Below are 20,000 nucleotides of genomic sequence, written 5' to 3' on the forward strand. Positions count from 1 at the left end.
ACACAAATACAGGATTGCGTAATATTGAAAAATATGAGAGAAAAATGGGATACACAATATTAATTTGTATTAATATGTATTAATATGTATTAATATGTATTGATATGTATTAATATGTATTAATATGTATATGTATTAATATGTTTATATATTTATGTATATACATTTATATTTACATTTATATGTTTGTTTTTATTTTGTTTGTCTTCTAGATAATGAGTATGCATTCAGTAAACCGTTTGAGAATGAATATAACAGTAGATTAAAATTTTTATACTGCGGATGTTTATCATTTGCAAATTTAAATATAGACACACCATCGAATGGAAGTCAATTTTTTATTACATTAGATAAAGTCGAATATTTAAATAATAAGAGTACCTTATTTGGTAAAGTAGCTAAACATAGTATTTATAATTTATTAAAATTTAATAATATAAAAACAAATAAACATGATAAGCCAATTGAAGATATTCCATATATTGAATATGTTAAAATTATTGAAAATCCATTTCATCATTTAGTTCCAATTACTAATTATGAATATAATACAAAAAATGATAATATAAAAAATAAAAATGAATATTTAAATAAAACAAAAAAACAAAAAAAAGAAGGAAACCTTTTATCCTTTCATTGTGATGGGGAATTAAGTGATGACTCGGAAATGTTTTTCAGAGGAGATAAGGATCAAAAGGTTAAACATATAAATATGTCATATGATAAATCTGGAAATGTGCAAGATATTAAAGAGGATGTCAATAAAGAAGAAGATATCAAAGTAAATGACAATAATGAGGATGATATCAAAGTAGATGACAATAATGAGGGAGATATCAAATTAGATGACAATAATGAGGATGATATCAAAGTAGATGAAAAAAATAAGAGAACAACTGAAGACAAAATAAACATACTAAAAAAAAGAACGAGTGATATAGAAAAGTCAAGTAGGAAAAAAAATAAAACAACATCATCCATAAAGGATATAATTAATATGGTAATATAAAAAAAAAAAAAAAAAAAAAAAAAAAAAAAAAAAAAAAAAATGAAATGATATTTACTGACAAGGAATAAATATTGTCATTTTATTTATATGTCAAGATATATATTTATGTATATTTATTTATAGGATGAAGAGTATTTAAAGAATATGAAAAAGTATAACAAGATGTCTAAAAAGGAGAGAGAAAAATTGGTAACTATTGAATATAATATAATATAAGTTATGATATATATATATATATATATATATATGTGTGTGATCATATTTCATTTTTTAGTCTTTGAAAAAACTGCAAGACTTTGACAATCGCTTGAAGGACCTGTTTTCAAAAGGTGATAAAAATGGACAGAATTTAAAGCCATATATGATATAAAATGAGAAGACACATAAATATATAAATATATATATAAATATATAAATATATATATAAATATATAAATATATATATAAATATATTTATATATATATATTTTTTTTTATAGAAAACAATGACGAATCTACAAAATATAATTGGTTGAATAAAAGTGGATTAAAATTTCATATTGACTCATCTAATGTAATATTACATGGATAAAAAAAAATATATATATTAACAAATGTAACATAGATGACATTCTCTTTTCTTTTATTTCTTTCATTCTTTATTTATTTATTTATTTATTTATTTATTTATTTTATTATTTTTTATACTTTTATAGGCTTATGAATTTGAGGATGTTAAGAAAAACGTAAGATATAAAAATTATGTTCACATATATATATATTATATACTGTGTGTGTTTCTATATATTATGAATTAATCTTTTTTTAGATGGTAGATACTATGGAGCGCGAAAAAAAAAATAGTTATCACTCCAAATATAACTCAGAGGTATATAAAGATTAATATATATATAAATAAATAAATAAATATACATATATATATATTAATGTTTGTATTATATATATATAATATTATCTTGTGTTTGTAAATTTTGTTAAGTTGTTAAATTAGGATATTTTTATAAAGAAAAAAAAATTACATTTTTATTTGCACTTGAAAAATGAAGTCATATTTAAACATATATATAATATATATATATATATATATATATATATATATATATATATATATGTATATAATATATATGTATATTTTTTTTTTTTTTTTTAACGTAGAAATATTTAAAACAAAAGAATGAATTTAAATAATATTCATGACGGTCAATAGGAAATAATAAGGAATTAAAAAAAAAAGAAAAAATATATCTTAATAATAATAATAGACAATATGTATACGAATTTTACCAATATATATATTTTTGTATATATTTATTTTTTTATTCTATTTATTTGTATATTTTTAAAAATATTTATTTTTAATTGTTCTAATTTGCTTTTTTTTTTTTCTTTTTTTTTTTTGAAAAATTATATATATTATATATATATTATATATATGTTTATATATATTTAATTTTTTATAAAAAAATAAAATAAATAAAATTTTATTATACTGTGTGCAATTAAAAATTTCCTGGTACACAATAGAATTGTTCTACAAAAAAAAAAAAAAAAAAAAAAAAAATAATATAATATAATACAATATAATATAATATATTAAATAAAAAAATAACATAAAATATAATATATTAAATAAAAAAATGTACTATAAAATGTAACCGCAATTTTTTTTTTTTTTTTTTTTTTTTTTTAATTAAAAAATTATATACATATTTATAACAACTGTGAAATGACAGCATTACAATGATTTATTAATTTAATTTTTTTTTTTTTTTTTTTTTTTATATATATAATTATTTATATATATATATATATATATTTATATATATATTTTTTTTTTTTTTATAATTAATGATTATATATTGAAAGAAAAAGAATGGAAAGTTACAACATTGAAGATGTTGTTATGATATATGGTCATAAAGCTATAATAGAAAGTATTCAAAATGTTGAAAACGTAAAATCTGAAATACAATCAAATAAAATATATATAGGGAAATATGTAAATAAAAAAGGTTATTCTGATGGGACTTATAGAAAAGAAAAAATATATACAACTCAAAATGATGAACTGGTTATAATGTGTTCTCATAGTTCTATTAAACCATATAGTGGTAAATATTATAAAAAATAAAAAGAATAAAGATACTTATTGTATGTATATAACAACATATATGTTATATATATGTTATATATATATATATGTTATATGTTCATATCGTTTTAGATGAAGAAAGCGCTTGTATTATGATTCAGAAAATGTTCAGAGGATATCAAGGAAGAAAAAGTTTTCATTCTTTTGTTTGTTGCACTGTGTGGAGAAAATTTGATCACATACATGAATATATAACCCTTAATAATCATGAGTATAAACATAAAAAATATATATATATATATATATATATATTTATTTATTTATTTATTTATATATTCACTTGGCACATTTTAAAAATATTTTTGATTATTTTTATTGTAGCGAAATTTATAAACCCTTAATCAAAACAATAAAAAGGGATATCAAAAAAGGTATAATTCAATTCCCATCAAAATGTTTTTCTAGCAATTCTAATCAATTCTCTCGAGTTTCTACAACATCTTATGAGGTAATTTTATTCACATGATAAAATATATATATATATATATATATATATATATATTTATATTTATATTTATATTTGTTCATTTTATTTTTTTTTTTTTTTTGAAGTCCTCTGCTTATAACGAAAATGTTCCAAGATTAAAAGACAAAATTGATCGCACTTTTGCTACAGAAATGTTTCACTTTTTCTTAACATCCAAAGAGGTAAAATATATATATATATATATATATATATATATTTATATATATTTATTTATTTATATTTATATTCTTTTCCATTTAGATAATATTGCCATACAATTTGGTTCACAAAGTTTTGATAAAAACAAAAAAAATGCTCGAAGAAAATATAAAAAGCTCCGTTATAAACCTAGACATGTCGAAAAAGTCCAAAGACACTAAATTAATTGTAAACATAAAAAAAAATGAAAATTAAATTAATAAATAAATAAAAATATATATATATATAAAAACATCGGATGAATATGTTTCACCTATATGTCACACATTTATAATATATATATATTTATATATATGTGTGTTTTTTTTCATTTTCTTAATGAAGATATTAGGAGATGTTCATGGGCAACTTCATGATGTTCTATGGCTGTTCAATAGATTTGGAATACCATCATCCACAAATATGTAAATAAATAAAATAATATGGAACTATTCATCCCCACATTAATGTGTTTACAAATATATACATATATATATATATATATATATATATATATATATATATATATATATATGTGTAACCACCCTTTTTTACAGATATATTTTTAATGGCGATATAGCAGATAGAGGAGAAAATGCAACGGAAATATTCATCTTGTTATTTATTTTTAAATTAAGCTGTAATGATAGTGTTATAATTAATAGGGGTAATCACGAATGTTCTTATATGAACGAGGTTTATGGATTTTACAACGAAGGTAACATAAAAGAAAAAATTAAAATATATACATATATATATATATATATATATATGTACATATATACATATATTTTTTATATTTATCCCTTTATAGTTCTTTCAAAATATGATAACACAATTTTTGATCTCTTTCAAAATATATTTGAGCTACTAGGACTAGCCGTTAATATACAAAGTAAGATAGCTAGCCAAAAAAAAAAAAAAAAAAAAAAAAAAAAAAAAAAAAAAAAAAAAAAAAAAATATATATATATATATTTATATTTACACATTTCTTTTAAAATAAATACATTGTTTAATATTTCGTGATCGACAAAATACATATGCACTAATATGGTTGCCCCTTTATTTTTTAATTTTTGTTATAGATCAAATATTTGTTGTACATGGAGGTTTATCTAGATATCAAGATTTAACACTGAAAGAAATCGACGAACTTGATAGAAAGAAACAAGAAATCCTTCATCCTGAACTATATGAAGATATAGTAATTTTTGATTTGTTATGGTCAGATCCTCAAAAAAAAGATGGAATAGGAGGAAATGCACGAGGAAATAATTGTATAACATTCGGACCTGATGTAACAGAAACTTTTTTAAAAAACAATAATTTAGATATTTTGATAAGATCTCATCAAGTACCTAAAACTTTAAAAGGTATTGAAAGTCATCATGAAGGGAAATGTATAACTCTTTTTTCTGCTTCAAATTATTGTAACAAAATAAAAAATCTAGGAGCTGCTATTATATTTAATCAAGATCTTACATTCGAAGTGCAAGAATATATGTCTCCTTCCCTTGAAGTTATAAGAGAGACTTTTGAGGAAAATCAAAAATTGAGAGAAAAAGTACTACACTGTTCAAAAATAGTGGAGCTGGAAAAAAATGTAAGCACACAAATAAATAAATATATATATATATTTATACATATATATATATATATATATATATATATGTTTTTGTGTTTGTGTATTTTTTTTTTTTTTTTTTTTTTTTTTGTAGGAACAAAAGAACAATAACAAGTTGTCAACAGAAGGACTTATGAATGATATCATAAATTGTTTAAGTACCATAATATGTAATGAAAAAAATTCTTTATGGAATAGTTTATACAAACAAGATAAAGACAAAAAAGGAGTAGTCCACATAAACATATGGAAGTAATAAAATAAAAAGTGTAAACACATATATATATATATATATATATGTATGTATGTAAAAATATTACGTTTTATGTGGAAACATTATTTATTTTATGTTCATATAATTTTATAATATGAAACATTTATTTATTTATTTATTTTTTTTTATTTATTTTATTAAAAGGGAAGAGTTAGGAAAGTTGAGCAAGACTAAAAAGGTTCCATGGATATATTTATGTAGGAAATTAAAAATGATGGAGGATTATCATGTGAATTATAATAACATTTTAAGCAGATTTAAAATAAATTATGCACCAAATGAAAAATTTTTAAATACAGAATGGAAAAATGAATGTTTTGAACATTTATATGAAGCTTTATTAAAAGCTGATTTAAGTTTAAGAGAGACACTTATGGTGTTTGATAAAAATTTAGATGGAAAAGTATCCTTTGCTGAATTTGAGCAGGTCTTAAGGGACCTAAATATAGGTAAAATATATATATATATAAATATATATGTATATATATAAATATGTATATATATATATATATATATATATATATATATTTTCATTGTCACATTTGTGTATATATCCATTTTTATATTATACCACAGATTTATCCAATGAACAAATAAGAATATTGGTCAGACTAATAAATAGTAATTCCTTATGTAATAACAAAAATTTACAAGAAAATGATAAAATCGATGTTGCCGAATTTATTGGTAAAATGCGTGTATGTTATCGTTTATCAATAAATAAAGATTATGTAAATAATGAAAAAATAAAAAAACTAATCGAAACGATAGGCAAACATATTTTATCAGACAGTGCAGATACAGCTAATTATCATTATAAATTTTATGAAGAAAATAATGAAAGACATAATTCTGAGAGGAGAAAACGATCTAGTGTAATCAAATCGGTTGCTTTATTTCAGAAATTTAAAAACTACGACAACTTTGGAAATGGTAAATTTTTTGAAAAAAAAAAAAAAAAAATAAATATAATATAATATAATAATAAATTTATATATGTATGTTACATTTATTTTTACACTTTTAAGTATTATTTTTTTATGTGTTGATATATTTATTATCATTTATTCTTATTTTATTTTATTTCATTTTTGTAGGCTATTTGGATTATAACGATTTTGTCAAGGCAATTAAAAATTTCGACATGAACAAAATAAGTAAAGAAGTAGAATTTGAAGTTGATGATGATATTCTTATGGAGGTAAGATGAAGCAAAAAAGTTATATAAGAGCATATATTAAATAATAAATATATGTGTGTATATATGTATATATGTATATATATATGTATATTTATATATATATTTATATATATTTTTTTTTTTTTTTTTTTTTTTTGTATAATTTTAGCTAGCCAAATCGATAGACATAACAAAATCATCAAAGATAAATTTCTTGGAGTTTTTACAAGCATTTTATGTGGTTAATAAGAGTAAATATTCATACGTAGACGAGGTAATAAAAAATATATATATATATGATTACATATTTTTTATTTTTAATTTTTAATTTTTTATTTTATTTTATATTTTTTATAGATATGGTGTCACATATGTACGGTAATATATGAGAATAAGGTTGCCTTAAAAAAATGCATGAAATATTTAGAAGATACAATGCAAGGAAAAATAACAAGCATACATTTTAGATATATACTATTGGAATTGAATAAAATATTACAAGAGCATAATTTTGAAATGTAAGTTTTATATGGAAAAGAATAAATAAAAAAAAAAAAAAAAAAAAGTATGTTCATATAAAATATTAAATAGAGTAATTTATGATTATAGAAAGTAAATATGTGAACATATGTGTAATTAAGAATTTTTTTTGAAAACCACACATAAATGAATATAACATATAAATAAATAAATAAATATATATATATATATATTTTTTTTTGTCTATATTTATATATTTGTTTTTTTTATTTCCCCATTTTAGGAACAAGCCTTTAACAGATGAACAAATTGATTTACTAGCTTATACAGTCGAAACAGATGATAAAGTGGATTATGTTGAATTCTTCAACTCTTTCAAACCTACATATATATATTCAAATAATTAAGCTTTCTAATATATCGTTTTTAATTTTTTTATTTTATCATTATATATATATATATATATATATATATATATATATTTATTTATTTATTTATTTATTTATTATTATTATTATTTTTTTTTTTTTTTTTTTTTTGTGTATCTACAAAAAGGGAAAAAAGAAAATTACATATATAACGAAATAAAAGCATATAACAATACAAGTCTAACCGTTTTGATATTTTTTTATTTTTTTTTTTTTACCATATACATAAATATAATTCTTATCATATACTTAATTATCATTTAATATCTTTGTTAATTTTTTTATTGTGGAATTATTATAATTTATAATATCATTTTTTTTTTCTTTTTTTTTTCTCTATCTCTATTTCTATCTCTCTTTATATATATATGTTGAAATTTTTTTTTTTTCTTGTTGTTATGATATAAACCTAATAAGTACTTATACATTTATAAAACAATATATTATGAAAAAGTAGATAGAAACATATAAGAGTATTTTTTTTTTAAGATGTCTAGGATTATAGATGAGTTGAAATTATTCTTGACTAACTTATCCGTAAAAAAAAAAAAAAAAAATAGATAAATGTGTTTATATATAAACATTTATGTTTATATATTGTGTAGTAAGGGATACATATTATATGTTGTATATATATGGGAGAAAATATAAATATATTAATATTTTTTAATTTATATATATATAGAAAGGATCAGATACTGTCGACACAAACGATCTAATGGACTCGGGTTCACAAAAATGAATAAATAAATAAATATATATATATATATATATATATATATATATATATATATTTATGTATATATGATTATGTGTTAATTTTTTTATTTTATTTGTTATAGGAATTGCTGACAAAACTGTAATTTTAAATATAAAAGAAAAACTTGGTGATAGTCCTTGGAACGTCCAAAATTTAATCAACGTAATAAATAAATTAATATGTAAATAAATATAAATAAATAAATATATATATATGTATATATGTATGTGTGTGTATTCCTTTCAAATGACACACTTGTGTCTCTTTTTTTTTTTTTTTTTTTTTCCCTGCTTCCCTCTTATTGTAGCTAGGAATGGACGTGATAGAAGAAAATAATAATAAGGGTGGTACATATGATGATAATAATAATAAGGGTGGTATATATGATAATAATAATAATAATAAGGGTGATGATTTTGATGACTATGACGATTATGAACTTGAAGTAAAACAAAATAGCAGTGATAATATTATCTCAGATATTGAATGGGAGAAAGTATGTTCTGAATATGAAAAGTTTACAAGTGGAAATATCGAAGATATTATTGACAAGGATTTTGATGATATTAAGAAGTATGAAAATAAAAATAATGATATGAATAGTATTACAAGTAGTAATAAAAATAATAATAATAATATTATTATTACTCGTAATAATAATAATCATAGCATATATTGTGATAAGGACAAGATACATAATAATACATATGATAAATATGATGTTATTAATATTAATGATGATGATGATAATTTTTATGTCAAGTATATAAAATATAAAAAATGCAAAGCTATAGAAGAAACGTTAAAAATTATGATAAGTGATCATAAAATGTTTAATAACCATCCTATAGTAAAAGAATTTATTTTATTATTAATTTTTTTATTTCAATGTATAAGAGAAGAAGGTGAATATAAAAATATGGATAATATGAATAATATGAATAATATGAAAAATATATATAGAACAAATTTTTCATGTCTTAAAAAAAAGAAAGACAAAAAAATGAAGCTTACTAAACTGAGATCTAATAGTTGTATGACTGAAAAAATAAATGACCCTAAAATTTTATATGACATTAAAAATACGGGAAGAGAAATAAAACATATAAATAATATCATGAGTGATGAAACTGTTTTTTCATTTTGTAAAAAATTAAAAGAAGACCATGTATCTAAATATAACACATCAGATAATATGTTATTAAAATGTATTCATAAGGAAGAAGACGAAAAAAAAAAAAAAAAAAAATGTATGAATACTGACAGTTGTTTTAATTCAAGTGATGATGAAAATGGAACAGTTGATATGTATCATGATAATGAGAATATAAAAAATAATAATAATTTAAAAATATCAAACAATATGTCTAATAATATGTCTAATAATATGTATAACAATATGTCAAACAATCCATCTTATAAAGTTGACAAACATTTTGACAATCCTTCCAATATCTTTCCAATTTATAATAATATATTTTATAATTTAAAAGAACAAAAATCTATATATGATTATAACATGGATGATATAAATCATGCCTTTAGTTATGACAATATAAATAAAGTATGTGAATCATTATTTAAATATATGCATTATATTAGAAGAAGTAAACATGAAGAGTTAAAAAAAAAATGTATTAATATGATTATTATATTATTATATCTTACTTATATATCATTTGGTATTTATTTTTTAAAAACAAATAATATATATATAAGATTATATTATTTATATAAAGAATTTCAAATATTCCAAAAAACAAATAATGATATACAAAAAAAGTTAAATAAAAAAATTCAACAACATATTAATCAACATAAATTAAATGAACAACACACACAAGAATATGATAAATTAAAAATGAATTATATGGAATTAAAAAAAGAAAATGAAAAACTTAAAAATTATAATAATGTCATACAAAAATTAAAAAATAAAATTGCACTTATGGAAATAGAAAAAACAATTATCATCAAAAAAAATGAAGAATTAAATTATATAATTAAACAAAAAAAAATTTTATTAAATCATAATGAAAGTAACAACCATAATGATAGTAACAAACATAATGATAGTAAACAACATAATATTGAAGACAAAACAATTGAGAGCAAACCATTTAAAAGCTTTATCAAAAAAACATGCAGGGTGATAGAAAAAAAAGATTATTTAAAAACTAACAAGTTACAATCAAAAACAAATTCAAAGATTTCCTTAAAAAATAAGGATATACAACAATTATCAGAGGATCTTAATATACCTATAGCTAGTACATTACAAAACAATTCCGCACATGAAATATATTCATCAGATGAAAGAAAAAATATAAAAAAAAATTGTTTCAATATAAATAATAAACAATTTAATATTAAACATAATAAAATAACAAACAGATGTTATTATACATCAAAAGAATCTTATCATAAAAATATATTAATATATCCAAATATTTCTGAATATGACTTAACTGTAAAAGGTATATATAACCAGTGTGAAGAAAATATAAAACATATGGTAATAAATAATAAACAAATTAAAAATAATAAAATATATAATAATGCATACACACAATGTGATATAATAACAAATAATAATAAATGTAATAATGATATGAATAATAATTTTAAAAATAATAAATTAAAAACAAAACAAGAAATACAAACAAACATATATTATAATATTAATATGTATATTTCGAAAAAAATGGATTCTACAATTATACAAATAATATCCTCTCAAAATAAATTGAATAAAATCATAGGTATTCTAAATTATGATGATAATTATTTTATTCCTTTATATATTTTTTATATGAAGAAAATAAATTATGATGAATTATTTAAAATTTACTTTTTAAATAATAAATATTTTTATATTAACGATATATTTCAACTAAAAATAAATAAAAATTATAATTATCAAAATGATTTAAGAAAAAATACAGACCACACAAATGAACACTACAACAACAACTACAACAACAACTACAACAACAACTACTACTACAACAACTACTACTACAACAACTACAACAACTACTATTATCATTATTATCATTATTATTATTGTTGTGTCTGTTGTTGTGTGATTAGTAATTATATCATCTTAAATACAAATGGACAAGAAAAACAAATTACAAAAAAGATTCAAAAAAATAAAGTTACATATAAAGATCTTATTATGAAAAATAAAAAGGAAGTCATTCTATTTCAAAATAATAAAAACAAGATAAATAAAACAAAATATATTTTCAATATCAAATATATTAATAATATTTTAAATTTATATGATTATGATAATGTGTTTCAACAGTACTTATCCTCAACAGATTCATATCATAATGATATTGATGATCTAATTTCAATGTCTCATACACATTATCATTATGATTACTCTATGTATTCTCAAAAAATAGAATGCTCACAAGATATTATTTATTTATATAACAAAATAGATAAGATAAACAAAAATGAAGTTTTCATAGAAAAAGAAAAATATATATCCATAAAAAATAAGAAATATTATAAACTGCCTAATTTAAATCAATGCTACCATAAATTAACTTTTAATATTTATTTGAACTTAATAAAACAAACACATATAAAGAAAGAAATATATATCTCAAATGTAAAAATATTTAATATTATATCTAGTGATGATAATATTATTATTATCAATAAGTCCAATACTCATAAAAACAAACAAACAAAAAAAAATAATAATAATAATAATAATAATAATAATAAATATAATAATCATAATAATGATATATTTTATTATTCATACTATCAAATACATGAATTATTATTAAAAAAAAAAAATATACACCTCCTTACAGATAAATTCAAAACCAATCTCTACTGCTCAAAATTTGGATATATATACAAGAATATTATTTCTTTCAAAAAAAGATATAAACAATATTTATTATTTAATAAATATATTAATAATTTAAATATATTCAAACATAAATATTTGATAATGAATAAATATAAATTCAAAAAAAAGAAAAAGATAACAAACATACATTATATAATACCATATAGGAATAATTTAAATACTAAAAAAATTATATCAAATAAACTAATCAAATATAAAAAAAAAATCTATAAAGATAAAATTATTAATACAAATTTTTCTTATCATAATATCTTAATGAAATCTTTATATATATTTAATTTATTCTTTTTTCTAACTTTTCTCTTATTATTAGATGTGTATATTTTAGATAATGCATTACTCTCTGGTCTTATTTATATCCTATGTATTCTACTATTCTTTTTATCATCACTTTTTAGAAGTATTGTATATTTAATTAATATACCTTTAAATGCAAAAATTATACCACAACATTTTTTAGATACATTTTCAATTCGTTTTGTGAAAATAATAAATTATATGCAGCTCTACTTTTATGAGAATAATTATGATATATAAATAAAGATGGTTAACACAAAAAATAAAGAAAAATCAAAGAGGGAATAACACACAAATATATATATGTATGTATGTGTGTTAATATAATTACTATTTAATTAATTTATATATATAGCTAGCCAAATATTTTTTTTTTTTTTTTTTTTTTTTTTGAAAACAACCTTACTTGTTCATATAAAAAAATTAGAAAATTAAATAAAATAATTAAAATGTATATAAAATATGATATGTGGGTTATATAATTAATTTTACTTATGAATATATATTAAATAAATTATATATATATAAATATATGTAGTATATATATATATTTATATATATATATTTTAAGAGCATACACATGTAGAAATATTTCATGTTGTTTATTTTTTTTTATATTTTTCTTCTTCTAAATATGATGGGTGATCCTACATTCGAAACATTTTGTGGGGATAAATGACATACTTTTGAATTTATATAAGGACCTATTAAAAATATATATATATATATATATATATATATATATTTATATTAACTCACAATTTTATAAGAAAAAATCCATATATATATATATATATATATATATATATATTTTTTATATATATAAAATTTACCTTTATATATGATGTGATTTATTTTGTGTATTTTTTCATTATATGGTTGTATATTATTGAAATAATTTTGTTTGATATTAGAAGAAAAGGAATGAGACATAGATTTGAAATTATCTAGATGATATTTGATTTTTTGTTGTAAACGATGTATATATGGGTTTTTCCATAATTTTTTTTTATTTTTATGAATTAACCAATTTGTTTTATATATTTGTTTTTTCAAGAAAACAAGTGCATTATTATAATTTTTGAATATATTTTTTTTAATTTTATTAATTATATTATAGTTATTTCCTCTTTTTTGAATTATTTTTACTGGACGTATATTATTTTCATAAAACACAGTATCAGTATCACATAAAAATTTTTTATTATTTTTTATTATTTTAATTTTATTATTTATTACATGTTCATTATTTTGATTGAAACGAGTTTGCTGTATATCCATATTATTTATATTCATATCTTTATATTTCTTTTCATTTTCCTCAATTAAATAATAATTCTTTTCTTTTAAATTATCTTGAATATTATTATTAATAATATTAATTTTAATGTTATCAATATTAGAAAAATTCATTATATTATTATTTCTTGGATTTACATTATTATAAGGACAGTATAAATTATCTTGCTTTTTCAAATTAATAAATTTATCCTGGTGGTCTATTAAATTATGATATAAGTTATTATTTTCAACAATGTTTTTATTAATACCTGTATATCTACTGGATATGTTATTTAAATTGTTGTGTGTTACTTCTTTTGTGTTTCTTATTTTATTTAATTCTAAATGGTTTATTTGTTCTTTATTTATTGCAGCCATATTTGATAATTTTTCAACTGCTAATATATCATTTGTTAATATATCATTTGATATATTTACATTTGATATGTTTTCTAATATTTTAGTCGTAGTCATTTCATTTTTAAAATTGTTTTTAATATTTATATGATTTATATGATTTATTTGATTTATTTCATTTATTTGACTAGCCATTTTTTCATTTTCGTTACATACCAGATCAACTACCTTTTTTTCGTTTGTTTGAACTATAAGGGTATTTTTTTTTTTATCTTCTTCAAAATTATTAATTTGATTATCTTTTTGTTTCTGGAGTATATTTATTTGTTTGTTTGAATTTTTTGGTTTATGTGGAAACTTTTGTTTTTTTTTGTCATCCGATAAAGTGTTAATTAATTTTGTATTTTTTGAAAAAAAAAAATTGGAATTAGAATTTCTATAATTTTGGTTGTTCGTATTGTTACTGTTATTGTAATTATTTTTGTCTTTAATGTTAATGTTATTGTATTCATTATTTTTTATTTTCTTTTTATTATTATTATGGTTCATGTTTTTTTTTACATTTGATGAGTATAAAAGAGATGATGATTTGCCTGGATATATATAACTACAATTTGGTTTATCACTTTTGTTATCACTTTTGTTTTCACTTTTATTATCACTTTTATTATCATTTTTATAATTCTTTTTATGTTTCTCTGAATAATATCGATTTATTTCCTTTAGAGATGATGAATGATTTTTTTGTGATTCATATTGAGAATCCAAATTGTAGGGTTCTTCTTGTTCGTCTTTATCATTTGAAGAGTGTAAAAAATGCTCACAAGACATATTCTGTTTAGGATATATATCATTAGTGTGGTTAATATTTTCATATTTATTATTTGTAAAATATATTTCTTCTTTCATATATTTTGGAAGTAATTGTAGTATATCCATATTTTTTAATAACTTTATTTTTAAACTAAGCATTTTATCAAGAAATTTTTTTTTTTCTTTTTTTATTTTTTCCAAATTTGTTTGATTGATCTCATTTTCATCAAAAATGTTATAAGAAGGAAGAACATGTTTTTCAAATAATTGATTTATATATTTTATTAAGATTTTTTTTTTTTTAAAAAATTTTTGAACCAACAAAACATTTTGATTAGATTCTAAAAATATATAATAAATATTCTTTTCTTTATTTTTGGATTGTTTGTAGAAGATGTTATTTTTTATTTTTTTATTTTTTATTATTATTTTTTTCATTTCCTTCATAAACTTGATAAAATATTTATATTTATAAAAATGTGTTTTTTTCTTTACATCATCTGTTTGTATACACTTGTTTAATATGTATAATATATTTCTTTTTAATTTTTTTAGAACTTTAATATATTTTATAATATTATCTGATATATTTAATTTGGTGATTGCTATATTTTTATTTTCCTTATTGCATGTATTAAATATATCTTTGTTCATGTTATTTTGAAATATATAAGTTGTAGAGTTATTATTATCATTATTATTATTATTATTATCATTATTATTATTATTATCATTATTATTATTATTATTATTATTATCATTATTATTATTATCATTATTATGTGTTGTTTCTTTTTTAATGTGTTCATTTCTGTCCATATTATTTTCTTCATAATGCATGTTTTTATCTATGCTATTAATTTTTTGTATGTTTTCAATTTTGTGATGACTATTATTATGATTATCATTCTCTTTTATAACATCAATTGTATTTACGTTTTCATTTTTTTTTTTTTTTGTCTTGGTTTCATATGAAGATACAGATGAAATAATATTGGATGATGAAGACGAAACGGTAAGTTTCAAAGAATTATTCGATGAATTATTTTTGATAAAAATATTATTAGAATTTATAAAGTCCTCTGATAAGAAAACATTATCGTCATAATCTTTATCTTTATTTTTTTTTAAGAAAGAAGAATTATTTAATTTAGAGATATTATTTGTAAAACAATTTTGTTTGTTTGTATTATTTTGATATTGTGTAGAAAAGGAATTATTAATATTATCTTTCTTATGATGATTATATAAATTATGACTATATAAATTATGACTATAAAAATGATGATTATAAGAATGATGATTATAAAAATGATGATTCTTATCAATATTATCATTATTATTATCATTATTATTATTAATATGTGTCTTGTTTTTCTTATTTTTCTTATTATTATTATTATTATTTTTTTTATTATTTTCCTTATTGTTCATGTTATCTTTATATATTTTATGTTCTCCCATTTTGAGATAACCTGTATGATTTTCTTCATTAATATGTTTTAATGTTGATATTTTCTTTTCGTTTTTTTTTTCTTTTAATGTTGTATTTTCACGTCTTTCTAAATTTACATGTGACAAACAATTTATCATTTTCTTTGAATCGTGTTGTATTCTTGTGGAATAAAAGGTATCTTTTGCTGCTAATGTTTTTTTATTTTTATTATTGTTATTATATTGAGATGATTTTTTTTTGATATGATCCTTTTTATTATTATATAAAATTTCTGTGTTACACATGTATTTATTATATATCTGTTTTTTTTTTTTTTTTAAATTATCGTCATATATTTTGTTTTCATATATTATATTCATATTCTTTTTTTTTAGATATTCTTTATTTTGCACATTATCCTTTTGATCATTCAAGAAATCTTCTTTAAAAAATAAATTTTCATTCTTTATATATTTTTCTTTTTCTACAACATTATTATTATTATTATTATTATTGTCAATATTAATATTATTGTCAATATTATTATTATTGTTATTATTAATATTATTATATTTTTTATTTTTTTCTCTTGTTATATCATTTTCTTGTTCATTATTATCATAACTATTTACATATTTCCTATTGTCCTTATTTATATCATAATATTGTGTGTCATTTTTATTTATAGGATTTATATAAAAAGAATGACAAGAAAATAAATTATTTTTTTTTTTTTGAATCTTTAATATATCTTCATCTTTTGATATACTTATTCTTTTCAAATTTTCTAATATGTTCAATTTTTCTTTTTCTGAAATAAAACTATTTCTTACTATTTTTTTTTTCTTTTCATTCTTATTATTATGTTTATATATATCATTATTTATATATATGTCATTATTTTTATACATATCATTATTTATATATATGTTATTATTTTTATACATATCATTATCTTTATATATGTCATTTATATCTACAACCTTTTTCGTATGACCTCCAACGAGTCTTGTGTTATACTTTTCTTGTTCCATTTTTTTTTTTTTTTTTTTTCTTTCTTCTGCATAATTTTTAATGAGACGAGAAATTTGCTCATCGGATTTTACAACAAAAAAGGAGTTATTTGGCACGCTCATCAAAAAATAAAAAGTAAAAAAATAAAAAAATAAAAAAATATAAAAATATAAAAGGTGTAGAACAGGAGAAGAAAAATATATTATGCTAACATATAAAATTATGTCACCTTTTAAATATCATTACATGTTCCTTTTTTTTTTTTTTTTTTTTTTTTTTTTCCATAAAAAGGAAAGACAAGTTTATATTAACCTTTCAAAGATAAAAATATATATATATATATATAAACCTATAAATAATTATATATATATATATTATATATATTTTATGAATAGTATAATTAGAATTGGTTTAAGCCAGTTTTTAATGAAATATATTTATATTTTTTTTTTTTAACATGTATATATATATATATATATATATATATATATATATATATATAATTATTATTATTGTTGAGAATTATAAGACCAAATAATATTTGACAATTTCTTTTAAAATATTTTAAGTACAAAATAATAGATTATGTCTTTTTTTTTTGTTTTTTTTTCTTTTGTTTTTTTTTTTTTGTTCTTATTTATTGTAATAATAATGAGCCTTTATTAAATTAGCCTCTTATGCTAGGAAGTGCAATATTTAGTGTACCACCTTTAAAAGGAATTAGAAGATATTAAATATTATAACCTGAATGCATACATACATACATACATATATATATATATATATATATATATATATATATATATATGTTTAAAAAGAAACAAATAAAAGAAAGCGATCTTAAATAAATATATATATATATATCTATTTATATTTATTTATTTTATTTTTTGAGTTAATGTAGGGAAAATAATTTATTTAAAATATAATTATTAATCTGGAAATTATAAGAATTGGGAGTACTTTATCAAACATTTTTTTAAAAATGTAGCTTTCCACATATATTATATATATATATATATATGTGTTTTTTTTGTGTAAAAAAAAAAAAAAAGTTTATATAATTACCTCTTATAAGAATAAATTTTTTTTTATATACTTAAAAACACTAATTTATGTAACTTTCTTATTTTTTTATTTTTTATAAATAATAATAAAAAAAAAAAAAAAAAAAAGAGATATTTGGTTAATAGCACCTTATTTTTAAATCCATTGAGGCATTTTATCAAATTATTAAATTTTTTTTCAAAAAAACAAATATAAATATGTAGAGAATGATCAATTTATATAATATTAAAAAAATATATATATATTTAATATATATATATTATTATTATTATAATTGTTCCTTTTTATTATTTAGGAAATGGTGGAAATTAAAATATATATAAATAAATATATATATTATTTATATATATTGATTTAAAAAAAAAAGGTATATATAAATCATATCTTATTTATATAATATAGCATTTATTATTCTGGCTTTTTTTTTTTTTTTTTTCTTTTAATATATATTTCTACAAATAAAAATGTATAAATATAAAAAATATATATAAATATTATATATATATAATATATTTTAAAACATAATATAATATTAATAATATTGTTTTTGTGTTGTTTTTTCTTGTATATAATTATAAGAAACATTGTAATAACCTCGTTTTTCTCGCCATATAAATATATTTAATTATATATTTATTATTTTACACTTATTCTATATATAAGAAAATTATATAGTATATATTATAATGTTATATATAATCACATTTATATAGTAACATCAAAAAAAATAATATTCTATAATATAAATAAATAAATATATATATATATATATATATATATATATATTTAATATTTATTTAAATTTGATTACCCTAAAAATAATATAGGAGGATAATATGGTTCCATAATTTTTTCTAATATATAAAAATATGCTCATAAAAAAAAAAAAAAAAAAAAAAAAAAAAAAAGGTGGAAAATATATTATTATAAAAATATAAAGAATATAATAAGCACATACATATATATATATATATATATATAATATTTTTAATAATTATTTTTTTTTATTTTTTAAAAATAATAAAATTAGAAATATATCTTATTTATAAGAAAAATTCTTTTCTTTTTTTTTTTTTTTTTCGGGAAAAGTCTTGTAATCTGAAAAAAAAAAAAAAAAAAAAAAAATTACATGTATACAACTAGATCCAAATATATATACATATATATATTTATATTTTTAATGTTGTAAAATATTTGTTTGTTTAACTTTTTTTTTTTTTTAGAAGAATTTTTCTTTATATATAATATATTTATTTGTTTAT

The 20,000-nt window shown here is 17.9% G+C and overlaps 4 protein-coding genes across 4 annotated transcripts in view; 3 read left to right on the forward strand and 1 right to left on the reverse strand.

Moving 5' to 3' along the window:
• The window catches only part of PADL01_1423000 (peptidyl-prolyl cis-trans isomerase, putative), a gene marked incomplete at both ends in the record, with an annotated part of 2,399 nt that extends 202 nt beyond the window's left edge, over positions 1 to 2,197 (forward strand). Inside the window, 8 exons of the mRNA XM_028684510.1 lie at positions 1 to 18; positions 213 to 1,000; positions 1,133 to 1,198; positions 1,284 to 1,338; positions 1,489 to 1,562; positions 1,705 to 1,734; positions 1,818 to 1,877; positions 2,165 to 2,197. The exon at positions 1 to 18 is cut by the window's left edge and continues 202 nt beyond it. Of these exons, the coding sequence (XP_028540581.1) occupies positions 1 to 18; positions 213 to 1,000; positions 1,133 to 1,198; positions 1,284 to 1,338; positions 1,489 to 1,562; positions 1,705 to 1,734; positions 1,818 to 1,877; positions 2,165 to 2,197 (1,124 nt within the window). The remainder of the gene's footprint in view (positions 19 to 212; positions 1,001 to 1,132; positions 1,199 to 1,283; positions 1,339 to 1,488; positions 1,563 to 1,704; positions 1,735 to 1,817; positions 1,878 to 2,164) is intronic.
• A 685-nt stretch (positions 2,198 to 2,882) lies between these two features.
• On the forward strand, positions 2,883 to 7,791 carry PADL01_1423100 (serine/threonine protein phosphatase 7; the record flags this gene model as incomplete). The annotated part of the gene is made up of 16 exons (XM_028684511.1): positions 2,883 to 3,120; positions 3,234 to 3,372; positions 3,483 to 3,609; positions 3,714 to 3,809; positions 3,889 to 4,014; positions 4,171 to 4,250; positions 4,383 to 4,543; positions 4,640 to 4,720; positions 4,912 to 5,429; positions 5,545 to 5,702; positions 5,869 to 6,173; positions 6,301 to 6,657; positions 6,822 to 6,925; positions 7,074 to 7,178; positions 7,262 to 7,422; positions 7,668 to 7,791. The coding sequence occupies 16 exons, from the start codon at positions 2,883 to 2,885 to the stop codon at positions 7,789 to 7,791; spliced, it is 2,880 nt and encodes a 959-aa protein (XP_028540582.1).
• Positions 7,792 to 8,301: 510 nt separating this feature from the next.
• On the forward strand, positions 8,302 to 13,010 carry PADL01_1423200 (conserved Plasmodium membrane protein, unknown function; the record flags this gene model as incomplete). Its single annotated transcript, XM_028684512.1, has 4 exons — positions 8,302 to 8,349; positions 8,498 to 8,540; positions 8,655 to 8,734; positions 8,880 to 13,010. 4 exons carry the CDS (start codon positions 8,302 to 8,304, stop codon positions 13,008 to 13,010), a joined length of 4,302 nt encoding a protein of 1,433 aa, XP_028540583.1.
• Positions 13,011 to 13,382: 372 nt separating this feature from the next.
• On the reverse strand, positions 13,383 to 17,792 carry PADL01_1423300 (conserved Plasmodium protein, unknown function; the record flags this gene model as incomplete). Its single annotated transcript, XM_028684513.1, has 2 exons — positions 13,383 to 13,474; positions 13,604 to 17,792. 2 exons carry the CDS (start codon positions 17,790 to 17,792, stop codon positions 13,383 to 13,385), a joined length of 4,281 nt encoding a protein of 1,426 aa, XP_028540584.1.
• Positions 17,793 to 20,000: the final 2,208 nt, after the last annotated feature.

This window comes from Plasmodium sp. gorilla clade G2 (assembly GCF_900097015.1).
Source record: "Plasmodium sp. gorilla clade G2 genome assembly, chromosome: 14".
Classification (NCBI taxonomy): domain Eukaryota; phylum Apicomplexa; class Aconoidasida; order Haemosporida; family Plasmodiidae; genus Plasmodium; species Plasmodium adleri (nom. inval.).